The sequence below is a fragment of the Trachypithecus francoisi genome, unplaced genomic scaffold (genome assembly GCF_009764315.1).
Source record: "Trachypithecus francoisi isolate TF-2019V2 unplaced genomic scaffold, Tfra_2.0 Lachesis_group11, whole genome shotgun sequence".
NCBI classification, from domain to species: domain Eukaryota; kingdom Metazoa; phylum Chordata; class Mammalia; order Primates; family Cercopithecidae; genus Trachypithecus; species Trachypithecus francoisi.
In genome coordinates this window covers 11,691,900-11,713,826 of record NW_022681456.1, presented here as the reverse complement: position 1 = coordinate 11,713,826, position 21,927 = coordinate 11,691,900, and the positions used below count along the sequence as shown (strand labels likewise).

Here is a 21,927-nt window from a genome sequence, read left to right as displayed (position 1 = left end):
AGCTTTTCCCATTTGTGAAATGGGAAAGCAGGACTGGAAGAACTCTAAGACTCCTTCCCGAGCTTAAAATGGAAAAACTCTATGCTTTTAAACCAACTTAAGGCTGGACGCGGTGGTTCACGCCTGTAATCCCAACATTTTGGGAGGCTGAGATGGGCAGATCACCTGAGGTCAGGAGTTCAAGACCACCCTGGCCAACATGGCAAAACCCCGTCTCTACTAAAAGTACAAAAATTAGCCGGGTGTGGTGGCGCGAGCCTGTAATCCCAGCTACTCAGGAGGCTGAGGCAGGAGAAGCTTGAACCCGGATGGCAGAGGTTGCAGTGAGCCGAGATTGAGCCACTGCTCTCTAGCCTGGGTGACTTTTTTTCTGTGACTCCATCTTGGGGGTGGGCGGGGGGGGACTTAAAAAAGGTCTGGCCGGCACAGTGGCTCACGCCTGTAATCCCAGCACTTTGGGAGGCCAAGGAGAACAGATCACCTGAGGTCAGGAGTTTGAGATCAGCCTGGTCAACATGGCGAAACCCCATCTCTACTAAAAATACAAAAAATTAGCAAGGTGTGGTGGTGCAAGCCTGTAAACCCAGCTACTTAGGAGGCTGAGCCAGGAGAATCGCTTAAACCTGGGAGGCGGAGGTTGCAGTGAGCCGAGATGGGGCCACTGTACTCCAGCCTGAGCAACAGAGTGAGACTCTGTCTCAAAACAAAAAGTCCGGGGACAAGTCAGCCAGCTTTGATTTCCAAGGGGTGAGAACTTAGTTTTTCTCCAAAACACGGTCCATCAAGGGCAAGATCCACAGCTCGTGACTAGCATCAGGCCAGACACAATACAGACAACCCAGTAAATCTATAAGGGAAGAAAGCATGGAGGAGGAGGAGGAGGAGGACAACGACCTGGAAAAATTAACACCTAACTCATATGACTATTGAGGAGAACAAAGTGAAGCCCTATGGCACATATGCGACAAAAGATAGGTGATTATTAGTATAATTGCATGAATACCGGATGAAGTCATTTGTCATGAAGATTCAAGCAACGGGCCAAAGAAAGCATCAGTTGCCTTGAATTCTCTCATTGGAGAGAAATCCAATAAAGTCATAATATGCGGGCCCTAGTGCAATGGCTCTCGCCTATAATCCCAGCTACTTGGAAGGCTAAGGTGGGTGGGTCGCTTGGGCCCGTGAGATTGCAAGCAGCCTGGGCAACATAGCAAGACTCATCTCTACAAAAAATAAAAAATAAAAACAATTAGTCATGCATGCGCATAGTCCCGGCTACTAGGGAGGGTAAGGCGGGAGGACCACTTGAACCCAGAAGGTCAAGTCTGCAGCGAGCTACGATCATGACACTGCACTGCAGCGTGGGCGACAGAGTGAGATGCGGTCTCAAAAAAAAAAAAAAAGGGCCGGGCTCGGTGGCTCACGCCTGTAATCCCGGCAGTTTGGGAGGCAGAGGTGGGCAGATCACCTGAGGTCAGGAGTTTGAGACCAGCCTGGCCAACGTGGTGAAACCCCATCTCTACTAAAAATACAAAAAGTAGCTAACCACAGCTACTTGGGAGGCTGAGGCAGGAGAATCACCAGAACCCAGGAGGCAGAAGTTGCAGTGAGCCCAGATCACACCACTGCACTTCACACTGGGCAACAGAGTGAGACTCTATCTCAAAAAAAAAAAAAAATTTTAAAAAAAGACAAACCTAGACAACATAAGGAAATCCTGCTTCTACAAAGCATTTAAAAATGATCTGGGCATGGTGGCGCACCTGTAGTCCCAGCTACTTGGGAGGTTAAGGTGGGAAAATCACTTGAGGCCAGGAGGTTGAGGCAGCAGTGAGCTGTAATCACACAACTAGACTCCAGCCTCGACAACAGAGCAGGACCCCCCACAACAAAGAGTATGCTGTGGAGGTCCCAACCAGTGCAACAAAACAAGGAAATATATTAAAAGGCATAAAGAGTCCGGGCCCTGTGGCTCAAGCCTGTAATCCCAGCACTTTGGGAAGCCAAAGCGGGTGGATCACGAGGTCAGGAGATCGAGACCATCCCGGCTAACACGGGGAAACCCCGTCTCTACTAAAAGTACAAAAAAATTGCCGGGCGTGGTGACATATGCCTGTAGTCCCAGCTACTTGGGAGGCTGAGGCAGGAGAATGGCGTGAACCTGGGAGGCAGAGCTTGCAGTGAGCCAAGATCGCGCCACTGCACTCCAGCCTGGGTGACAGAGCGAGACTCTGTCTCAAAAAACATATAAAGGCCGGGCGCGGTGGCTCAAGCCTGTAATCCCAGCACTTTGGGAGGCCAAGACGGGCGGATCAAGAGGTCAGGAGATCGAGACTATCCTGGCTAACACGGTGAAACCCCGTCTCTACTAAAAAATACAAAAAACTAGCCGGGCGAGGTGGCGGGCGCCTGTAGTCCCAGCTACTTGGGAGGCTGAGGCAGGAGAAGGGCGTAAACCCGGGAGGCAGAGCATGCAGTGAGCTGAGATCTGGCCACTGCACTCCAGCCTGGGTGACAGAGCAAGACTCCGTCTCAAAAAAAAAAAAAAAAACAAAAAAAAAAACATATAAAATAAATAAAATAAATTTTTTAAAAAGGCATAAAGATTGGAAAGAAGAAACAAAACTGCTATTGTTAATAGACGGTATAATTGCTTAACTTAAAATAGCACCCCCCCCAAAAAATCAAATACCTAGGAATGAACCTAAGAAGATATGCAAGTCTTCTACAAAAACCCTACAAATCAAGGGAACAGTATGCCACATTCACTGAATAGAAAACTCAGTATGATAAAAAGTTCCCCAGTTAATCCACAGAATCAACAAGATTCCAATCAAAATTACAGCAACCTTTAAAGAAACACGGATAAGGTGATTTTAAGATTCATATGGAAACACAAAGGGTCAAGGCAATCTCTTTTTTTTTTTCTTTTTTCTTTTCTTTTTTTTTTTTTTTTTTTTTTTTTTTTGAGACGGAGTCTCGCTCTGTCGCCGGGACTGGAGTGCAGTGGCCGGATCTCAGCTCACTGCAAGCTCCGCCTCCCGGGTTTACGCCATTCTCCTGCCTCAGCCTCCGGAGTAGCTGGGACTACAGGCGCCCGCCACCTCGCCCGGCTAGGTTTTTTGTATCTTTTAGTAGAGACGGGGTTTCACCGTGTTAGCCAGGATGGTCTCGATCTCCTGACCTTGTGATCCGCCCGTCTCGGTCTCCCAAAGTGCTGGGATTACAGGCTTGAGCCACCGCGCCCGGCCCTTTTTCTTATTTTTTTGAGACAGGATCCCTCTCTGTCGCCCAGGCTGGAGTACAGTGGCGTGATCTCGCCTCACTGCAGCCTCCGCCTCTGGGATTCAAGCAATTCTCCTGCTTCAGCTGGGTAGGAAGTAGCTGGGGTTACAGGCGCGCACCACCACACCCAGCTAATTTTTGTTGTTTTTTTTTTTTTTTCTTTTTTTTTTTTTTTTGAGACGGAGTCTCCCTCTGTCGCCCAGGCTGGAGTGCAGTGGCCAGATCTCAGCTCACTGCAAGCTCCGCCTCCCGGGTTTAGGCCATTCTCCTGCCTCAGCCTCCCGAGTAGCTGGGACTACAGGCGCCCACCAACTCGCCCGGCTAGTTTTTTGTCTTTTTTAGTAGAGACGGGGTTTCGCCGTGTTAGCTAGGTTGGTCTCGATCTCCTGACCTCGCGATCCACCCGTCTCGGCCTCCCAAAGTGCTGGGATTACAGGCTTGAGCCACCGCGCCCGGCCAATTTTTGTATTTTTTTCTAAAGACGGGGTTTCATCATGTTACCCAGGTTGGTCTCAAACTCCTAGACTCAAGTGATCCTCCCTCCTAGGCCTCCCAAAGTGCTGGTATTATGGGTTTAAGCCACACTGTGCCCGGCCCGAAAAGGAAATCTTGACAAAGAACAAAGCTGAAGAACTTATCACATAGTGAGCCCTATCATGAAGCTGGTTAAGACAGTGTGGTACTGGCTTCGTAATGGACATACCAGCCAGGAACTGACCCAACAAATGGAGTCACCTCTTTTATGACAAAACAAGACTTCATTGCCAAAGGGGAGAGGATTTTTTTTTTTTAAGACAGTTTCACTCTTGTTGCCCAGGATGTAATGCAATGGTGTGATCTCAGCGGACCGCAACCTCCACCTCCCGGGTTCAAGCGATTCTCCTGACTCAGCCTTCCTGAGTAGCTGGGATTACAGGCATGCGCCACCACGCCCAGCTAATTTTGTATTTTTAGTAGAGACGGGGTTTCTCCACATTAGTCAGGCTGGTCTCAAACTCCCAACCTCAAGTGATCTGCCCACCTTAGCCTCCCAAAGTGCTAGGATTACACATGCGAGCCACCGCGCCTGGCCAAGAGGATTTTTTTTCTTTTTTCTGAGATGAAGTCTCGCTCTGTCACCCAGGCTGGAGTGCAATGGTGAGATCTGGGCTCACTGCAACCTCCGCCCCCCGGGTTCAAGCAATTCTCCTGCCTTAGCCTCCCAAGTAGCTAGGATTACAGGCACCTGCCACCACAGTCAGCTTATTTTTTGCATTCTTAGTAGAGACAGGGTTTCACCATGTTGGCCAGGCTGGTCTCGAACTCCTGACCTCAGGTGATCCGCCCACCTTGGCCTCCCAAAGTGCTAGGATTACAGGTGTGAGCCACCGTACCTAGTCAGGATTTTTTTTGTTGTTGTTGAGATAGTCTCGCTCTCTCGCCCAGGCTGAAGTGCAGTGGTGCAATCTCGGCTCACCGCAAGCTCCGCCTCCTGGGTTCACGCCATCCTCCCTGCCCCAGCCTCCCGAGTAAGTGGGACTACAGGCGCCCGCCACCAAGCCTGGGTAATTTTTTGTATTTTTAGTAGAGATGGGGTTTCACCATGTTAGCCAGGATGGTTTGATCCTCTGACCTTCTGATCCGCCTGCCTCAACCTCCTAAAATGCTGGGATTACAGGTGTGAGCCACCGCACTGGGCCCAGGATTTTTTTTTTTTTTGAGATGGAGTCTTGCTGTGTCGCCCAGGCTGGAGTGCAGTGGCGCGATCTCGGCTCACTGCAAGCTCCGCCTCCCGGGTTCACGCCATTCTCCCGCCTCAGCCTCCGAGTAGCTGGGACTACAGGCGCCCGCCACCACGCCCGGCTAGGTTTGTATTTTTAGTAGAGACGGGGTTTCACCATGTTAGCCAGGATGGTCTTGATCTCCTGACCTTGTGATCCACCAGCCTCGGTCTCCCAAAGTGCTGGGATTACAGGCTTGAGCCACCGCGCCCGGCCGATTTTTTTTTTTTAAATAATAATAGTGCTGGGTCAACTGGACATCCATATGGCAAAAAAGGGGAGACCTTGACCTCATCTTCCACCAGACAGAAAAAATCTATTCCAGATGAACTATAGATCAAAATATGATCGTTCAAACAATAATGCTTTTTGAGAAAAACGTGAATATCTTCATGACCTTAGAGTAGGCAAAATTTTCTTAAGCAAGACACAGAAAGAATTAATGCAACAAGCAGCGCTAAATAGTCTGTGTTAAAATTAAGAACTTCTAGGCGAGGCACAGTGGCTCACACCTATAATCCCAACACTTTGGGAGGCTGAGGCGGGAGGATCACAAGGTCAGGAGTTCAAGACCAGCCTGGCCAACATGGTGAATCGCCATCTCTACTCAAAATACAAAAATTGGTTGGGCGCAGTGGCTCACGCTTGTAATCCCAGCACTTTGGGAGACCGAGGCGGGTGGATCACGACCGAGGCGGGTGTCCACTCCAGCCTGGACAAAAGCGAAATTCCATCTCAAAAATAAACATTCAAATAAAAATTAGCCAGGCATGGTGGTAGGTGCCTGTAATCCCAGCTATTCAGAAGGCTGAGGCAGGAGAATCGCTTGAATCCAAGAGGCAGAGGTTGCAGTGAGACAAGATCACGCCACTGCACTCCAGCCTGGGCTACATAGCAAGACTCTGTCCTGAAAAAAACAAACAAAATAAAACTTCTGCTCATTCAAAGACACCTTTTTAGAAAGGTGAAAACACAACCCACAAAGTGGGAGTTATTGGGTTTTTTTGTTTGTTTTTTTTTTTTTTGAGACGGAGGCTTGTTCTGTCACCCAGGCTGGATGCAGTGGTGCAATCTCAGCTCATTGCAACCTCCACCACCCAGGTTCAGGTGATTCTCCTGCCTCAGCCTCCTGAGTAGCTGGGATTACAGGTGCAAGCCACCACGCCTGGCCTCTCATTTTTGTATTTTTAGTAGAGATGAGATTTTTGTATTTTTAATAGAGATGAGGTTTGGCCAGGCTGGTCTCAAACTCCTGACCTCTGGTAATCTGCCCACCTCAGCCTCCCAAAGTGTTAGGATTATAGGCATGAGCCACCACCCCCTTCCTGGGAATATATATATATATATATTATATATATATATATGACAAAAGACTCACATCCACAATATATAAAGAACTCTTACATTACAGTCTCAATTGTGTCCACCTATAAAATGTATATATTAATATGCTGAAGTCCTCACCCCCAGCACCTCAGAATGTGACCATATTTGGAGACAGGGTCTTTAAAAAGGTAATTAAGTGAAAATGACATCTTTAGGGTGAGCCCTCATCTAATATGACTGGTGTCCTTAGAAGAAGTGTTTAGGGGCTGGGCACCATGGCTCACGCATGCAATTGCAGCACTTTGCGACGGCGAGGCGGGAGGATCACTTGAGCCCAGGAGTTTGAGAACATTCTGGGCAACAAAGCGCGACCCGTCTCTACAAAAAAGGAGAAGAGTTTAGGACAGACGTGCAAATGGAAAACCACATGAGGGCAGAGAGAAGACAGCCATCTACAAGCCAAGGAGAGAGGCCTTCAGATCAAACACACCTGCTGCCACCTTGATCTCAGATTTCTTATTTCTTGCCTCCAAAATTGTAAGAAAATACATTTCTTTTTTTTCTTTTCCTTTTTTTTTTTGAGATGGAGTCTCACTGCGTCACCCAGGCTGGAGTGTAGTGGTGCAATCTCAGCTCACTGTAACCTCCACCTCCCGGGTTCAAGCAATTCTCCTGCCTCAGCCTCAGGAGCAGCTGGGGTTACAGGTGCGCACCACCATTCCCGGCTAATTTTTGTATTTTTAGTAGACACTGAGTTTCGCCATGTTGGCCAGGCTGACCTGGAACTTTTGACCTCAGGTGATCCGCCCACCTCAGCCTCCCAAAGTGCTGGGATTACAGGCATGAATCACTGCACCCGGCCTAAGAAAATAAATTGTTCTTGAAGCCCCCATCTGTTGTACTTTGTTATGGCAGCTCAAGCAAACAAATACACCTTACAATTAATAAGAGACAACCCTTTGAAACAATGGAGAAAAGACCTGATGAGACATTCAGAGGATATCCAATCATGAAACTAAGGCCAGGTGCAGTGGCTCACACCTGTAACCCCAGTACTTTGGGAGGTCGAAGCGGGAGAATTGCTTGAGCCCAGAAGCTTGAGACCAGCCTGGGCAACATGGTGAAATCTCATCTCTATGAAAAATACAAAAGTATGGTGGCGGGCGCCTCTAATTCCAGCTAATCGGAAGGCTGAGGCAGGAGAAACGTTTGAACTCAGGAAGCAGAGGTTGCAGTGAGCCACGATGGTGCCACTGCACTCCAGCCTGGGCAAGAAGAGTGAAACTCATTCTCAAAACATCAAAAAAAACAAACAAAACACACACACACAAACACACAAAAAGAAATCTACAAATATACACAACAAACAATATAGATGAATTGTATAAACACAAAGCTAAGCAAAAGAAGCCAAAAATTGGCTGGGCGCGGTGGCTCAAGCCTGTAATCCCAACACTTTGGGAGGCCGAGACGGGCGGATCACGAGGTCAGGAGATCGAGACCATCCTGGCTAACACGGTGAAACCCTGTCTCTACTAAAAAATACAAAAAAAACTAGCGGGGCGAGGTGGCGGGCGCCTGTAGTCCCAGCTACTCGGGAGGCTGAGGCAGGAGAATGGCATAAACCCGGGAGGCGGAGCTTGCAGTGAGCTGAGATCCGGCCACTGCACTCCAGCCCCGGCGACAGAGCAAGACTCCGTCTCAAAAAAAAAAAAAGAAGCCAAAAACTAAAGAAGACATCCTCCACGATTTTACTGGCATAAAATGTGAAAACAGGCAAAACTCATCCATGGGGCTAGAAGTCAAGTTCACTAGCAGTGGAGGGTGGAGACTAGATGGGCAGATGCAGAGGATTCTGGGTACTGGTTACCCTGATGTGTTCAGTTTGTTAAAATTAATCGAGCTACGTGGTTACCATATGTGCACTTTTCTGTATGTATATTATACTTCAATGAATGGGTTTTTTTTTAAGGGTACAGTGTTACAGAAATGGAAACTGCCTTTTTGGAAAAAAAAAAAAAGGCTTGAGCTTAGAACAGACCGCTGATGGAGAAAAGCCTAATTTTAAGACGTTAGAGAAGAGTCTGCAGCCCCAAGTTCTGGCCTGAACACCTGGCAGTGCACAAGTGCCTTTCTCAAACAGCCACCTCCCATGGTGCAGCGCCCAGGGCACGGTAAGACGCTGGAAGACAGAGGCTACAAGACAGAGGCTGCGACCCCACCCTGCAATGACTGGGAGGGGAGGGCTGGCCCAGCCTTCCCCACACACTGCCCTCCAAAGCAGAACTCTCACGTCTGTTAGGGCTTGTTTATGTCACCCAGCAACCCTAGAGAATCACTGCTTCCCCACTTTTAGTCCACGTGGTTCTGCTGGGCTGACCCCAGCCAGCAGCTCCAGTTTGGCTCAAGGCTGTGCTAAGACTGTCAGAGCCAATCCAGAGGCATTTAAGGGAACAACCGACGGTTTGGGAACGACCCTGAGCTGGCAGGATAGACGCCTGAAGCTGCTGTGGGCCCCTTCTTCACCTACCCTCCCATGGGGAGAAGCCTGCCAAGAATGAAGCGGAAAGAGGGAGTCGAAGTGGGAAGCAGAAAGGAGAAACAGATTCAACTTCTCAAGATCATTTTGGAGCATCCAGACATAGATGTCCCTGGAGGTTACATGCTGAACTTACGACCTAAGCCTATGAATTCCCTTTTGCTTAGGACAGCCAGAGTTACATTTGTCACTTAGGTAACTTACAACAAATGTGCCCTATCACCACTCTCTGGAAGGCTGTGTGCAGCTCAGAGACCGAAATGGGCATAATTCCCATGCCAACTGCAGTCAGCGGCCTCCCTCAGAGTCCAGAGCAGCTGTCCCTCTGCAAAGCACTTGACCAAAGCATCGCTCCATTTGCCCATCACAGAAATACCAAGGGAGTGGGGCTGGATGACTGTTCCTGTTTTCTTTTTTCTTTTCTTTCTTTTTTTTTTTTTTTGAGACAGGATCTCGCTCTGTTGCCCTGACAGAGTGCAGTGGAGTGCAGTGTTGTGATCTTGGCTCACTACAGCCTCAAACTCCTAGGCTCAAGTGATCTGTCCCACCTCAGCCTCCTGAGTAGCTGGGACTACCGATGCATGCCACCAAGCCCAACTAATTTTTGTGTTTTGGGGTTTTGTTTTGTTTTGTTTTTTGAGACAGAGTATCGCTCTTGTTGCCCAGGTTGGAGTGCAATGGCCAATCTCTGCTCACTGCAACCTCTGCCTCCAGGGTTCAGGCAATTCTCCTACCTCAGCCCCTCAACTAGCTGGGATCACAGGCACCCGCCACCATGCCTGGCTGATTTTTTTGTATTTTTAGTAGAGACAGAGTTTCACCATGTTAGCCAGGCTGTTCTCAAACTCTTTTTTTTTTTTTTTTTGAGACGGAGTCTCGCTCTGCCGCCCAAGCTGGAGTGCTGTGGCCGGATCTCAGCTCACTGCAAGCTCCGCCTCCCGGGTTCACGCCATTCTCCTGCCTCAGCCTCCCGAGTAGCTGGGACTACAGGCGACCGCCACCTCGCCCGGCTAATTTTTTGTATTTTTTAGTAGAGACGGGGTTTCACCGTGTTAGCCAGGATGGTCTCGATCTCCTGACCTCGTGATCCACCCGTCTCGGCCTCCCAAAGTGCAGGGATTACAGGCTTGAGCCACCGCGCCCGGCCGCTCAAACTCTTGACCTCAGGTGATCCGTCCACCTCGGCCTCCGAAAGTGCTGGGATTATAAGCGTGAGCCACTGCACCTGGCCATTTTTGTGTTTTTTTGTAGAGATAAGATTTTGCCATGCTCCCCAGGCTGGTCTTGAACTCCTGGCTTCAAGCGATTCTCCCACCTTGGCCTTCCAAAATTCTGGAACTACAGGTGTGAGCCACTGCATCGAGCCTGCATATCTTTAACATGCTTTTGGGTCAATTATTCTGGCTGGATCATCTGACACATCTGACACACCAGCCGGCTGCTTTGATCCTACACAGACACCAGAGTTGGCGTCTATAATAAACTTCAATCAGATGACCTCACTGCACAGCCACTAGTATGGCTATCGTCAAAGACAGACAAAAACAAGTGTTAGCAAGGATGTAGGGAAACCAGAACTCCCACACACTGCTTATGGGAGTGTAAAATGACACAGCTGCTTTGGTAAACAGTCTGGCAGTTCTTCAGTAAGTGAAACACAGTTACCACGTGATCCAGCAATTCTGCTCCTAAGGATATACCCAAGTAAAAATGTATGTTCAACAAAAAACTGTATGTGAATATTTTTAGCAACATTATTCATAACAGCCAAAAAGTAGAAACAACCAAAATGTCCATCAACAACTGTGGTCCAAAAACAAATGTTTTTGGATAAACAAAATGTAGTCTATCCATACAATGGAATATTATTCAGCCAAGAAAAAGAGTGAAGTGCTGTCTCATGCTATAACATGGATGAGCCTTGAAAACATGACGCCAAGTGAAAGGTGCCATACACAAAGGATTGTGTGTTCTATGATTCCACTTGAATGAAATGTCCAGAATCAGCAACTTCATAGACACGCAAGGCAGATTAGTGGTCATGCTAATCTAAGAGCGATAGGGGAACTGAGAGATACAGGGTTTCTTTTTGGGGTGACAAATATTCTGGAATTGAGTAGGGATGGTTATACAGCATTGTGAATATACTAAAACCAATGACTTGCGCCTTTTCTTTTTTGGGGAAAGTCTCACTCAGGCTGCAGTGCAATGGTGCGATCTCAGCTCACTGGAACCTCTGCCTCCCAGGTTCAAGTGAGTCTCCTGCCTCAGCCTCCCGAGTAGCTGGTATTACAGGAATGTGCCACCACGCCTGGTGATTTTTTGTATTTTTAGCAGAGAGGGGCTTAAATGTGGCCAGGTGCATGGTTCAAGACCAGCCTGGGCAACGTAGCAAGACCCCATCTCTACAAAAATAAATAACTGGGTGTGGTGGTACCTGCCTGTGGTCCCAGCTATTCTCGTGGCTAAGGCGGAAGGATTACTTAGGCCCAGGAGTTGCAGGCTATGGTGAGTCATAATCATGCCGCTGCACTCTAGCTGGGACAGAAGCACGAGACTGGTCTCTAAAACATATAAGTAAAATTAAACAAAAACGTTTCAAACCCATCCCAAGAAAATAATCAGATCACAGAGATACTCCCTTCGCCCCACTTTAAAGCTCCCCAGTGGTAATCCCAGCACTTTGGGAGGCCGAGACGGGCGGATCACGAGGTCAGGAGATCGAGACCATCCTGGCTAACATGGTGAAACCCCGTCTCTACTAAAAATACAAAAAACTAGCCGGGCGAGGTGGCGGGCGCCTGTAGTCCCAGCTACTCGGGAGGCTGAGGCAGGAGAATGGCGTGAACCCGGGAGGCGGAGCTTGCAGTGAGCCGAGATTGCGCCACTGCACTCCAGTCTGGGCGACAGAGCGAGACTCTGCCTCAAAAAAAAAAAAAAAAAAAAAAAAAAAAAAAAAAAAAGCTCCCCAGTGGCTTCCCAACACACTAGAAGTCAAACCCAATTCCCTAACAGGGCCCTGGGAGGCCCTCACATCCCAGCTCCGCGGCCTTCTGCCGCTTTCTCACTCACTCACTCACTCACTCAGTTCCTCCACACTCCAAGTTTATCCCCCACCTTCTGGGTGCCCTTGCTCTTCCTTCAGCCTAGAATGTCTTTTCCCACAGCTGATTCTCATCAGTCAGGTCTCTGTTCAAATGCCCCCCTTCATCCCAGAGAGGCCCTCCCTGACCACCCTGTCTAAAATGCAGCCCCACCACGTGCCATGCCATTATTCTGTTTATTTCTACATAGCCCTGTCACCATCAGAGAAGACATTTCATTTTATCACTATTATTTACTTTAGAGACAGGGTCCTGCTCTGTTGCCCAGGCTGGAGTGAAGTGATGCAATCATGGCCTGTAGGCAGGAACTCCTGGGCTCAAGCAATCCTCCCGTCACAGCCTCCCAAGTAGCTACAACTACAGGCACACACCACCACACCTGGCTAATTTTTTTTTTTTTTTTGGAGACGGAGTCTCACTTCATCACCCAGGCTAGAGTGCAGTGGCACGATCTTGGCTCACCACAACCTCTGCCTCCTGGGTTCAAGCTATTCTCCTGCCTCAGCCTCCCATATAGCTTGGACTACAGGCGCCCATCACCATGCCCGGCTAGTTTTTGTATTTTTAGTAGAGACGAGGTTTCACCATGTTGGCCAGGCTGGTCTCTAAATCTTTTTTTTTTTTTTTGAGACGGAGTCTCGCGCTGTCACCCAGGCTGGAGTGCTGTGGCCGGATCTCAGCTCACTGCAAGCTCCACCTCCCGGGTTCACGCCATTCTCCTGCCTCAGCCTCCCGAGTAGCTGGGACTACAGGCGCCGCCACCTCGCCCGGCTAGTTTTTTGTAGTTTTTAGTAGAGACGGGGTTTCACCGTGTTAGTCAGGATGGTCTCGATCTCCTGACCTCATGATCCGCCCGTCTCGGCCTCCCAAAGTGCTAGGATTACAGGCTTGAGCCACCGCGCCCGGCCATCTAAATCTTGACCTTGTGATCCTCCCGCCTCAGCCTCCCAAAGTGCTGGGATTACAGGTATGAGCCACCACGCCCGGCCTAATTTATTTTTTTTAAGAGATGGGGTCTCACTATGTTGCCCAGGCTGGTCTCAAACTCCTGGCCTCAAGCAATCCTCCCGCCTCAGCCTCCCAAAGTACTAGGATTACAGGCATGAGCCACCGTGCCCAGCCAGATATATCATTGTAAACAGTTTACTTTTTTTTTTTTTTTGAGACAGGGTCTCACTCTGTCACCCAGGCTGCAGTGCAGTGGCACGATCTCAGCTCATTGCAGCCTCTGCCTCCTAGACTCAACTGATCCTCTCACCTTGGCCTCCAGAGTGGCTGGGACTACAGGTACGCACCACCACACCCAGCTAATTTTTTTGTGGAGACAGGGTTTCACCATGTTGCCTAGTCTGGTCTCAAATTATTGGGCTCAAGGAATCTGTCCGTCTCGGCCTCCCAAAGGGCTGGGATTACAGGCATGAGCCACCACCTCAGCCTACTGTTTACTTCTTGACTGCCTCTTGTACCCACGAAGAGGGCAGGGAACTTATCCATCCGTTCACAACTCTGACCTTGGCCACCAAGTAGCCAAAAAGTGTTTTTCTGGAAAGAATAGATTGATTGAACAACTGCCTGTAAGATCTGAAATGCCACCTACTACCTGGCCGAGCATCCAGAGTACTAAGTCATCAGCCACCTGCAGGTGCTCAGGGAGCTCATGTGCATTTGCTGAGCTCACAGTTCCAAGCCCTGCCCCAGGCCTGTCGAGAACCCCAAGGAAGCAGGAGGAACAGCCCCTCCCTTCGAAAGCCTGAAAGTCTATGAGGGATCATAAAGCACCCAGTGTTTACCCAGCAACCCACAAGCAAATGCGGAGGAGAGATCTCAGATTGCGTCGCTGACACCCAGGCTGGAGGCAGTGTCCAAATGGGCCTCATAAAACTGTGTACCGGCAAACGCCCTCTGATACAGCTTCTTATGACTTTGCAATCCTACCTGTTCTCCAGAATGAAACGGCTGCAGCTCACACCTCCTCCTGCCTCCTCGCGTGGGGACTTTGTTTTCAGAGGCAGTTAAAAGTCTAAATGGGCAGGTGGTGACTGCCTCTTTCCCTTTCCCTACTTCAGCATCTCTGGGCCACACACACGGCAAGCGACTTACCCACTAGGAGTTTGACGTCTCGGACTGTGAAATCAGGGTCAGGCATCCTGGGGAAAGAGGAGCACAGACGTTTGGTGAGAGGCCAGAAACAACAGAGCTAGACTCTACCCTGGGCCCGGGGGGAAGCCATTTTTCCAAGAGAGGCCCTTTGCCCTCAGTTTGGGAACTCAAAATGAGACCATCCAGAGGGAAGGAAGTAGACCAGTTGATGCCTCCAGGGAGGGTCACCCCAGAACCACTGAGGCCCTTCCCTACCCTAAGAGGCAACTCAAACCTGAACCTCAGCAGAGGTTGGGACAATCACTGTCCACCCCATTTTTCCAGGGAAGCCGGAAGTGTGGGGTCAAAAGTAAAGGCCAGAGCTAGACATTCAAACGCCTGCTTTCTTTCAGGGTGGGTAGTCCTCTCTAGGTCTCTTTCTCCTTCTAGAAAATACTCTCCATAAGGAGTTGTATGCAAAGTGGGACGGACCCCTTTAAGTGCAGAGGGAATAAAAGACACGCATTGTACCAGTTCCAGGGATGTGGTAATACGGGCTACCATTCACTATTAATTAACCATGATGCCCAAGGTTTAAATCCTACTCATAGGAATGGACTCTTGAGCAAGTCTGGGAGCAGATGCTGGAGAGAGGCTGCCTGGAACGACACCCCAAGCCTCCTCCCCTACACCTGCCCAAGGGGCACAAACCTGTTCTTCCAGCCTGCCTCCCAGACCTCTCCCCCACCTGGAGCTCTGACAGATCTCAGTGAATGAATATAGACATAGTGGAGGGCAGGCTGCGGGGCAGGCAAAGAAAGGGAGACACTGGCACCCCAGGAAACACACATAGTGGGAATCTGCGTAAGAAACATGTATCTAGGTGCCCTGGGTCTGGGCTTAAGAGACTGGCTAGTCCCTTTGCAGCTCAGGCTCTACCTCAGTCTCCTGATCTGGAGCAAGGGGAAGGAGGAGAGGTACAGTTCTCTGTAGGAGGTCACTGAGTGTAACTGGGGTGGGTCAGGGGAAAAAGTCAACACTGCTTAATTACCCTATGTCCTCTCTCTGCCCAAAGTCCCTGCAAAAGACCAGTCTTTGGAGAGTGTTTCCCCTTTGTTAGGCCTTGAACAAGGAGATGCTGTTCCCAGATCATGAAAAAAGATCCTTCTCAGTGATGAGAGGTGGGAAGAGGGTGGAAGAAATCCATCCCAAGCTATAAAGTATGTTAGGGAGGAAGACGGGGGAAGGAGCGATTAGTTTCAGCAACTTACTTAATTCCCAGTCCATCCTTTTCTCGAAATATCAGGGGAACCCTGAGAGCTTCTCTCTGTACGTACTCATAGTTGAAATCTGTTTGGATATTTGAATTAAAACAAGTTGGTTAAGTCACGAAGGAGCAAATGAACCGGGATCTGTTGGTTAGGGGAAGAAAACTGATGGACGAAGGGGCAGGGGGTCCAGGAGATGCAGGCACCAGCTGTACAGCAAAAGCTCCTTGGAAAATGATCGGGAAATGGATTAGGCAAAGCCCAAGAGAAGCCATGCCAGCGATCAGCTCCTCTGCCTACTCAGTCAGTCATTCTCAGCACGCCCCACCGGTCCAAACTTGTCAACGAACAGCCCAAAGCCAGCGAGGGTTGGGGAGGAAGACTCAAAAGAGCCCGGCACAAAAAGAGCCCCAGCCATTGCTGAGAAAGAGGGATAGACAGAGACACGCATCCCAAGCCGCACTCAGAAAGTAAAGGGACTGCAAAATTGAAGAATGCCACCTGGGAGGATCTGAAGGCCCAGAGAGGAGGCTGGGAGGAGGGCCCTCATTGTAGCTGAGCATCAGTGAAAATCTTATTGTAATATCCTGCATAGTGAAGGGGAGGGGGGAAAAGCCGGTTTCCCTGGAAACTGTGTATTTGGTGCCAAAATAACTAGGGAACTGGGCACAGCTTTGTTGTCTTAAGAGTGAAATTCTGCTGTAGCCATCACAGTCCTTGCTTCAGCTGGATAACCGGGAGGGAGGCTCCCCAGGGGAAGGCTCTGTAAAGGGGGCATAGCAAGACCCAAGGAAAATTCACGGGCTCTCTCTCCCTCTGGGGTTTTTCTAGTACAGTCCCAAATCCTTACCCAAAGTCCTGGAGGATGAAGGAGGCCTCTAATTTCTTTCCTTCCCCAATTCTGAAACCAGTGAATCTGACCCAACCATACACCCTTGAATATGAAGGTGATGGAGCTTGAGATAAATTCTCACATCCCCCAAATCCGCAGGTAACTAAAGTAATCCACAAGGTAAGAAGGCCTCTCCGACCGTCGGAAGGGAGACAGAAGAGGCCTCAGGCCACTGAAGCTGCTAGCCCCGGGAAACAGTTCACAGGGCAGCCTTGGGGGAGGAGGAGGCCAAGACAACTCCCCTCCGAAGAGAGACAGAGAACAAAACCCAAAGCCGGGGAAAGCCCTGACCTCAGCAGCTCAGATCCCCAGGGGCTCACAGTGAATGGGGATTCCTAAGGATTTAAAGGAAGAGAAGTTTAAGAAGCTTCTATTTTGAATCTAGGCTAAGGGCTCCTGTTTCTCAGCTCCTCCCTCAAGTTCTGGGGCCAGATCTGAATTAAAGAGCAAAGCCCTGGGCCCTCCCCTTTGAAAGATGCCGGGACAGCAGATCTAAGGATACGCCTTAGCTCTCCCTGCCTGGAATACCGGCCCTCAGACCCACCCACCCAAAGCTACCCCATCCCCCAGGGTCAACTTCAACTTCCTCAAATGAGCCTGAGAAAAAGCTCTGAAATCCTGGGCTGAGAATTCCTCCCAAATGACTAGGAAGTTTGCATATTGTTTGCACGTAGGATCCGCCAAACGACTCAACTCAGTAAAAATGGTGGAAGAAAGGAGAGGAATTAAAATTCCACTTATGCAGAGAAAATTTAAATCAGCTGGGACTAGCACCCTGCTCTAGGACCAGGCAGGCTGGGAGAAGTTTCTTCTTCCCTCCCCCAACTACTACCCCTCAACAGCGGAGCCCAGTGCCCCAGGAGGCGATGGGCACAAAAGAGAAATCACAAAACTGCAAAGCTGGGAGTCTCTTCTCAGAGCTAACCCCCACAGCCACAGCCACTCAACCAGAACCTGGAGGAGGGAAGCAGGCACTCCAGGTTATCAAAGCTCACTGAGGGATGGAAGGTTTTCCAACAGGCGTGGGGGGAACAAAATAGAAACTTTGTAACTTAAAGGAAACTGAAATATCTGAAAAGGAAAAATGAGTGAAGGGCCTAGGAAGGCTAGGTAGGGCATGTTCAAAACCCCAATCCCGCAGGCAATGCTGGGTTCCTCAACCAGGAGCCACACTGGCTGCAGGCTGGGAAGGCCAGGGCTCTGGAGGCCTCAGAGGCAACCCAGGGCATCACCTTAACATCTGGAGGGTGACCCCCACCACCCTCGTAGTAGGAGAGCCAGGGAGAAACCCAGGCCATGAAGGTCTCCAAAACCCTGGAGGCATCCCCAAATTTCGCTCTAAATTGGGTAGGCCTAGGAGGAACAGAGCTCTCCAAGTCTCAGGCCTGGAAGGTGACCCATTTCCTCACTTCAAACTGCCAGGGGACAGGGATATCCCCCAAAAGCCCGAAGGGAAGTCACCCCCTGACCCCAACTCCTGGCTTCAACCTGTCAAGGCGGTAGCACTAGACAGCTCGGGCCCAGGTGGGGATTCAGGTCAACAGCTTCAGGGCGCATAAGGTCCCTGATCCAATCTGGCAGAGCCCACGGGGGAATGCGGCTCTGCAGACCCCAGGCCTAAGAGGGCATCATCCCGAACATCCGACGCGCCCCGATCACCAGTTCCTCACTGGCAGTCCCCGAGCGGGAACGGGATTGGGAAGGCTTCAGGCCTGGGGGGGCCTCACCCTGATGCCCCAGGGGCGACCCGAACCCAGTTCCAGTCAGGCGGCGGCACCTCAGGCAGCGCAGGGAGCGCGACCGGCTCAGGGAGGGGGAGGACGCCGCGCTCCCGCCCTCCCTCGGTCCGCCTGTCCATCCCCAGGTCCCTCTGTCCGCCGGCCCCCTGGCTCTGCCCACCCTGGGGCTGGTGGTGGGCGCGGGCCGGGCCTAGGCCCATGCCCGGCCCCCCTTACTGCCTGCCCTCCTCCCTCACCACCCCACCCCACCCCCCCAGTGCTCGGCCTCGTTTCGTCACCGGATCCCCTGGAATGGGGGACGCGGGCGCGAAATACGAACCCAGCCACCGGCAGCTCCCTCCCCACGTGCGCTCGGCCCGCAGCGCAGAAGGCGGCCCGGGGAGGGGGCGCCTCACCTTTGCCCTCCATGGCGTGCACGAAGTCCCCTTGGTACAGCTGGCTGCGAAGCTTCTCCTCCAGGCTGAAGCCGCGGACGCTGACGATCTCCTCCACGTCCGACAAGTCCTCGTTCTCGTCGTATCGCTGGCGGTCAATCGGGCGCTGCGAGGACCCAAACCAGAGAGCCCGGGACATTACTGGGGGGGCTGGAGGTCGCCTCTCAACCTGGGCCAGCACTAACAGGTGCAGCAGCAGCGCGCCCCCTGCACCCCACCATTGCAACCCAAGCAACTTTGCGCAATTGCCAAAGATGCTGAAAAGCAGGACAAGGAGAGGGGCCCGCACCCCGGGGGTCCAGCTGCGCTCCACACGGGGTACTCCCCCCGGTGTCTTTGGAAGCCATTGAAGGGACATCTGGGGGCCCTCCCCTGCCCCCCGCCCCCGAAATGTGTTGGGCTTTGCCCACTCGGCCGGGAGCCCGGTTATGTAACCCGCGAAGGGGGCTCCGGACACGGGCTGGCGGGGCAAATGTAGGCCCCAGGAGGAGCCGCGGCGGCGCCCGGCTCGGCGGTAACAGCAGCCCCGGCGGCCGCGGCGGCAGAGCCGGGAAGCCGGAACCGGGGGCCGGCAGCGTTTCTAAAGCTGGAGCCGCCCCCGAGCTACCGGGGAAGCTGGAAAGCTGAAATGGAAGGGCTGAGACCCCAGCCGCCCCCGCCGCCCGCCCGCCAGTGCAAGAAGAGGAGGTGGAGGGAGGAGGATCGGGGCTTGGGAGGGGGAGAGGCAGACGGCCCGCCACAAAGCTCGGATCGGAGACCCCAAAACGCACCAGCAGCTGCCTCATCTCCCCACAAGCGCGCGCGCACACTCACTTCCTAAGGAGACTCCCCCACCACTCCCCGCATCCCCCTGCCTCCTCCCTCCACCGCCCAGCGCCCGGCCCCGCAGCCCCCCAGATTCCGGGCGAACCCCGAGCCCGCTCAGCCCCCCTCCACGCCTTTCGCCGATACCACCTCCCCACTTAAGTGTCTGAGACTCTAAGCCTCACAAGGGGCTGGAGGAGTAAGCAGCTTGCTTCCTTTTGCATGCAATTTATTATATTTTTTTTCCCGGTCCTCTTGCAAAATACAGAAAAGGAAAGAAAAGGCAGCGAGAAACAACCAAAAAAAAAAAAAGATCTATCATATGCCAGATACAGATTTGGAAAAAAAAAAAAAAAAAGCTACACACCAATCTTCTTCCAGAGTCTTTCTCTGCCTCCATTTTTTTAGGAGAGTTCACCAATTAATTGTCAACACTCCTGCCCCCTGCATTTTGGCCGAGGGGGGAAGGAGGGAAGACCAAAGAAAACAAACCAAAAAATAAATAAATAAAGCAAGCCAGAGCCGAGATCTACAAAGTTTTGCACCAACACTTAGGCAGATCCGTTTGCAAAGTCCTAGGAAACCATTTTCAGCAGTTGTGGGGGGGGGAGGCGTCGACGTCATAATCCCCGGAACGTAAACATTGTTGCCGATCGCGCTCGGAGCCCGCGGCCGGGCTAGTGGGGGGGCTCTCGGCCCGGGCTTGGGGGGGTGGGGACGGCGGCCCGAGGAGGTGTGGGGCGGGGAGGGAGCCCGGGAGGCACCGGGCGCCGTTAGCGCCCTGGCATCGCTGTTTTGTTGTTGGGTCACGAGTGCGCCTCTGCACGCAGGCGCCGCCGCCGCCCGGGAGTTGTGTGCAGAGCTGACTTTTGGAGGGCCGAGTTGCAGGCGGCGGGCGCATCCCGGAGATGGCGGGGCAGGGAGGGAGGGAGGGAAGGAGGAGGGGGCGGGGAGGGAGGTGCAGATTTGCACGGCTGGCCTCAGCGGGAGGCGCGGAAATGCAAGCTGAGCGTGCTGGCGTGAAAGCCCCCGGGGCCTGGCACCCCCAAAAACGACCCCCCACCTCCGTTCCTGCCCCTATTGCCCAGGGCCACCCCTCTTCCTCTTCTTTCATCCACCCCTCCCCCAACATTACCTGTGTGGCCGACTCAAATTCATAGCATTTTGTATATATAATTGTTTTCTTTTTTTGCTTTTCTGCTGCATGTCTTTTTCGTGAGGGGTGATCCTCTGCAGATCCCCCCATTTGCGGACCTGCCATATGGAGGAGGCATTTGTGGGGCTCAGAAAGAAATTAGCTCGGCTCCATACCTATAAGGACTGCCTAACTTTTAAACTCCCGGCACTCAAAGATGTGGACACATACACGTACAGGAAATACAGCCAGACCAGAGCCTTTGCAGACCGCAGCTGACCGGAAGATGTTGCCTTTCATTCATTCATTCTGCACGCCTCTGTGGAGTCCTTTACTAGGCGACCAGCCCTGAGACAGAAGTTGGACATTTTTTAAAGGTTCTTGCGCTCGGCAAGGGGAGCAGATAGATACTCAGGAGCGAAAGACGAAGAGAATTGGATCTGGCGCCTCCTAACGCAGCCCGCACAGGAGCGAAGGGTAAGCCCTTGTTGGCCATTTATAGGAGAAAAGTCGGTGGAAAGGTGCATGGTGCTCTGGGATGGGTGGGGGGAACTCTGGTGCCCCTTGATTAATCCTATAGGGCTTCTTAGCGGAGGTATCGGCACCCTCCATACATGGGTGTCATTAGGTGCCTGTCCACTTACTAATGTTTTTGACTACCCGGCACTGGTCCTGGGTTGCCTTGTCCTCACTTCATGAGCAACAGTCAGGTGGACTTGGCTTGAGAAAAGCTGGCCCTAAACATTCCTCCAGCCCCAGCTGCGGCGCCCTGCTAGGCCTGATCTTGGGGGTAAAGATGCTGATAAAATGACATGGCAAGAGGGCGACGATAAAGGGACATTGTAGATAGTAGGCTTTGAGCCTGACATTTTATTTCTGCCATTAAATCTGTGGGATAGTTGGGGCAGGTCATTTTGCACATGGGAAAACTGAAGCTTAGAGAAATTATGAATCTGAATGATTGCCGTGCTCCCATATGGTCCCCAGGCTATCAGACAGACCTGTGGGGAGGACGTGGCCTCCCCACCGGGAGATAGGATGTCACTGTCAGCATCGTATTGGCCATCCTAAGAGACAGCTTCCCCCTCACTCACCTTAGAAGTTTCCTATCCTATCTGTAGTCTTTCCCACCCACCCCCAAAGGCTACTCTTTGAAGTTTGTTTTCATTCATGTTCACTAGCTGTAAAAATCTTTTAAGCAGGGATGAGGCTGGGAAACATCAAAATTTGTTTCCCAACTGAAATCGCCCACATTGGCTACTGCATCCAATCAGTAGCCCTCAGTGTGAGTGCTGCGGGTTCTGCCTTCAGTCCATGCGGTCCAGAACCATGGACCATTTTATTTGTTCCTGTCTGTCTCACAAGAACCCTTTAAGGGAAATCGTCTTGTTCGTTCCTATCTTGCAAAGGAGGAAATTAGAACTAAGAAAAGCAAAGCCACTCACCCAGGATCACAAAGCGTGTATGTGCCGCTGCCAGGGCTCACACTGGAGCCTGGCTTGGCTGTCACGTGCTCGTTTTTTTTTTTAGTAACTTACCAGCCTCACTACTGCCCCATAATG

The 21,927-nt window shown here is 51.4% G+C and overlaps 1 protein-coding gene across 4 annotated transcripts in view; it reads right to left on the bottom strand.

Annotated features, from left to right (window-relative positions):
- The window catches only part of KDM2B (lysine demethylase 2B), a 54,714-nt gene extending 34,151 nt beyond the window's left edge, over nucleotides 1-20,563 (bottom strand). Inside the window, exons 1-4 of one of the 4 annotated variants that reach the window (XM_033220342.1) lie at nucleotides 20,366-20,563; nucleotides 18,388-18,532; nucleotides 15,365-15,443; nucleotides 14,115-14,161 (exon numbers count right to left, since the gene is read on the bottom strand). In XM_033220342.1, coding sequence (XP_033076233.1) covers nucleotides 14,115-14,161; nucleotides 15,365-15,443; nucleotides 18,388-18,532; nucleotides 20,366-20,491 — 397 coding nt within the window. In that variant the 5' untranslated portion in view covers nucleotides 20,492-20,563. Of the gene's footprint in view, nucleotides 1-14,114; nucleotides 14,162-15,364; nucleotides 15,444-18,387; nucleotides 18,533-19,196; nucleotides 19,284-19,597; nucleotides 19,735-19,779; nucleotides 19,898-20,365 lie in introns of those variants that run through there. The other 3 variants (XM_033220343.1, XM_033220344.1, XM_033220345.1) reach the window with 3 other exon arrangements.
- Between the last annotated feature and the right edge of the window lie 1,364 nt (nucleotides 20,564-21,927).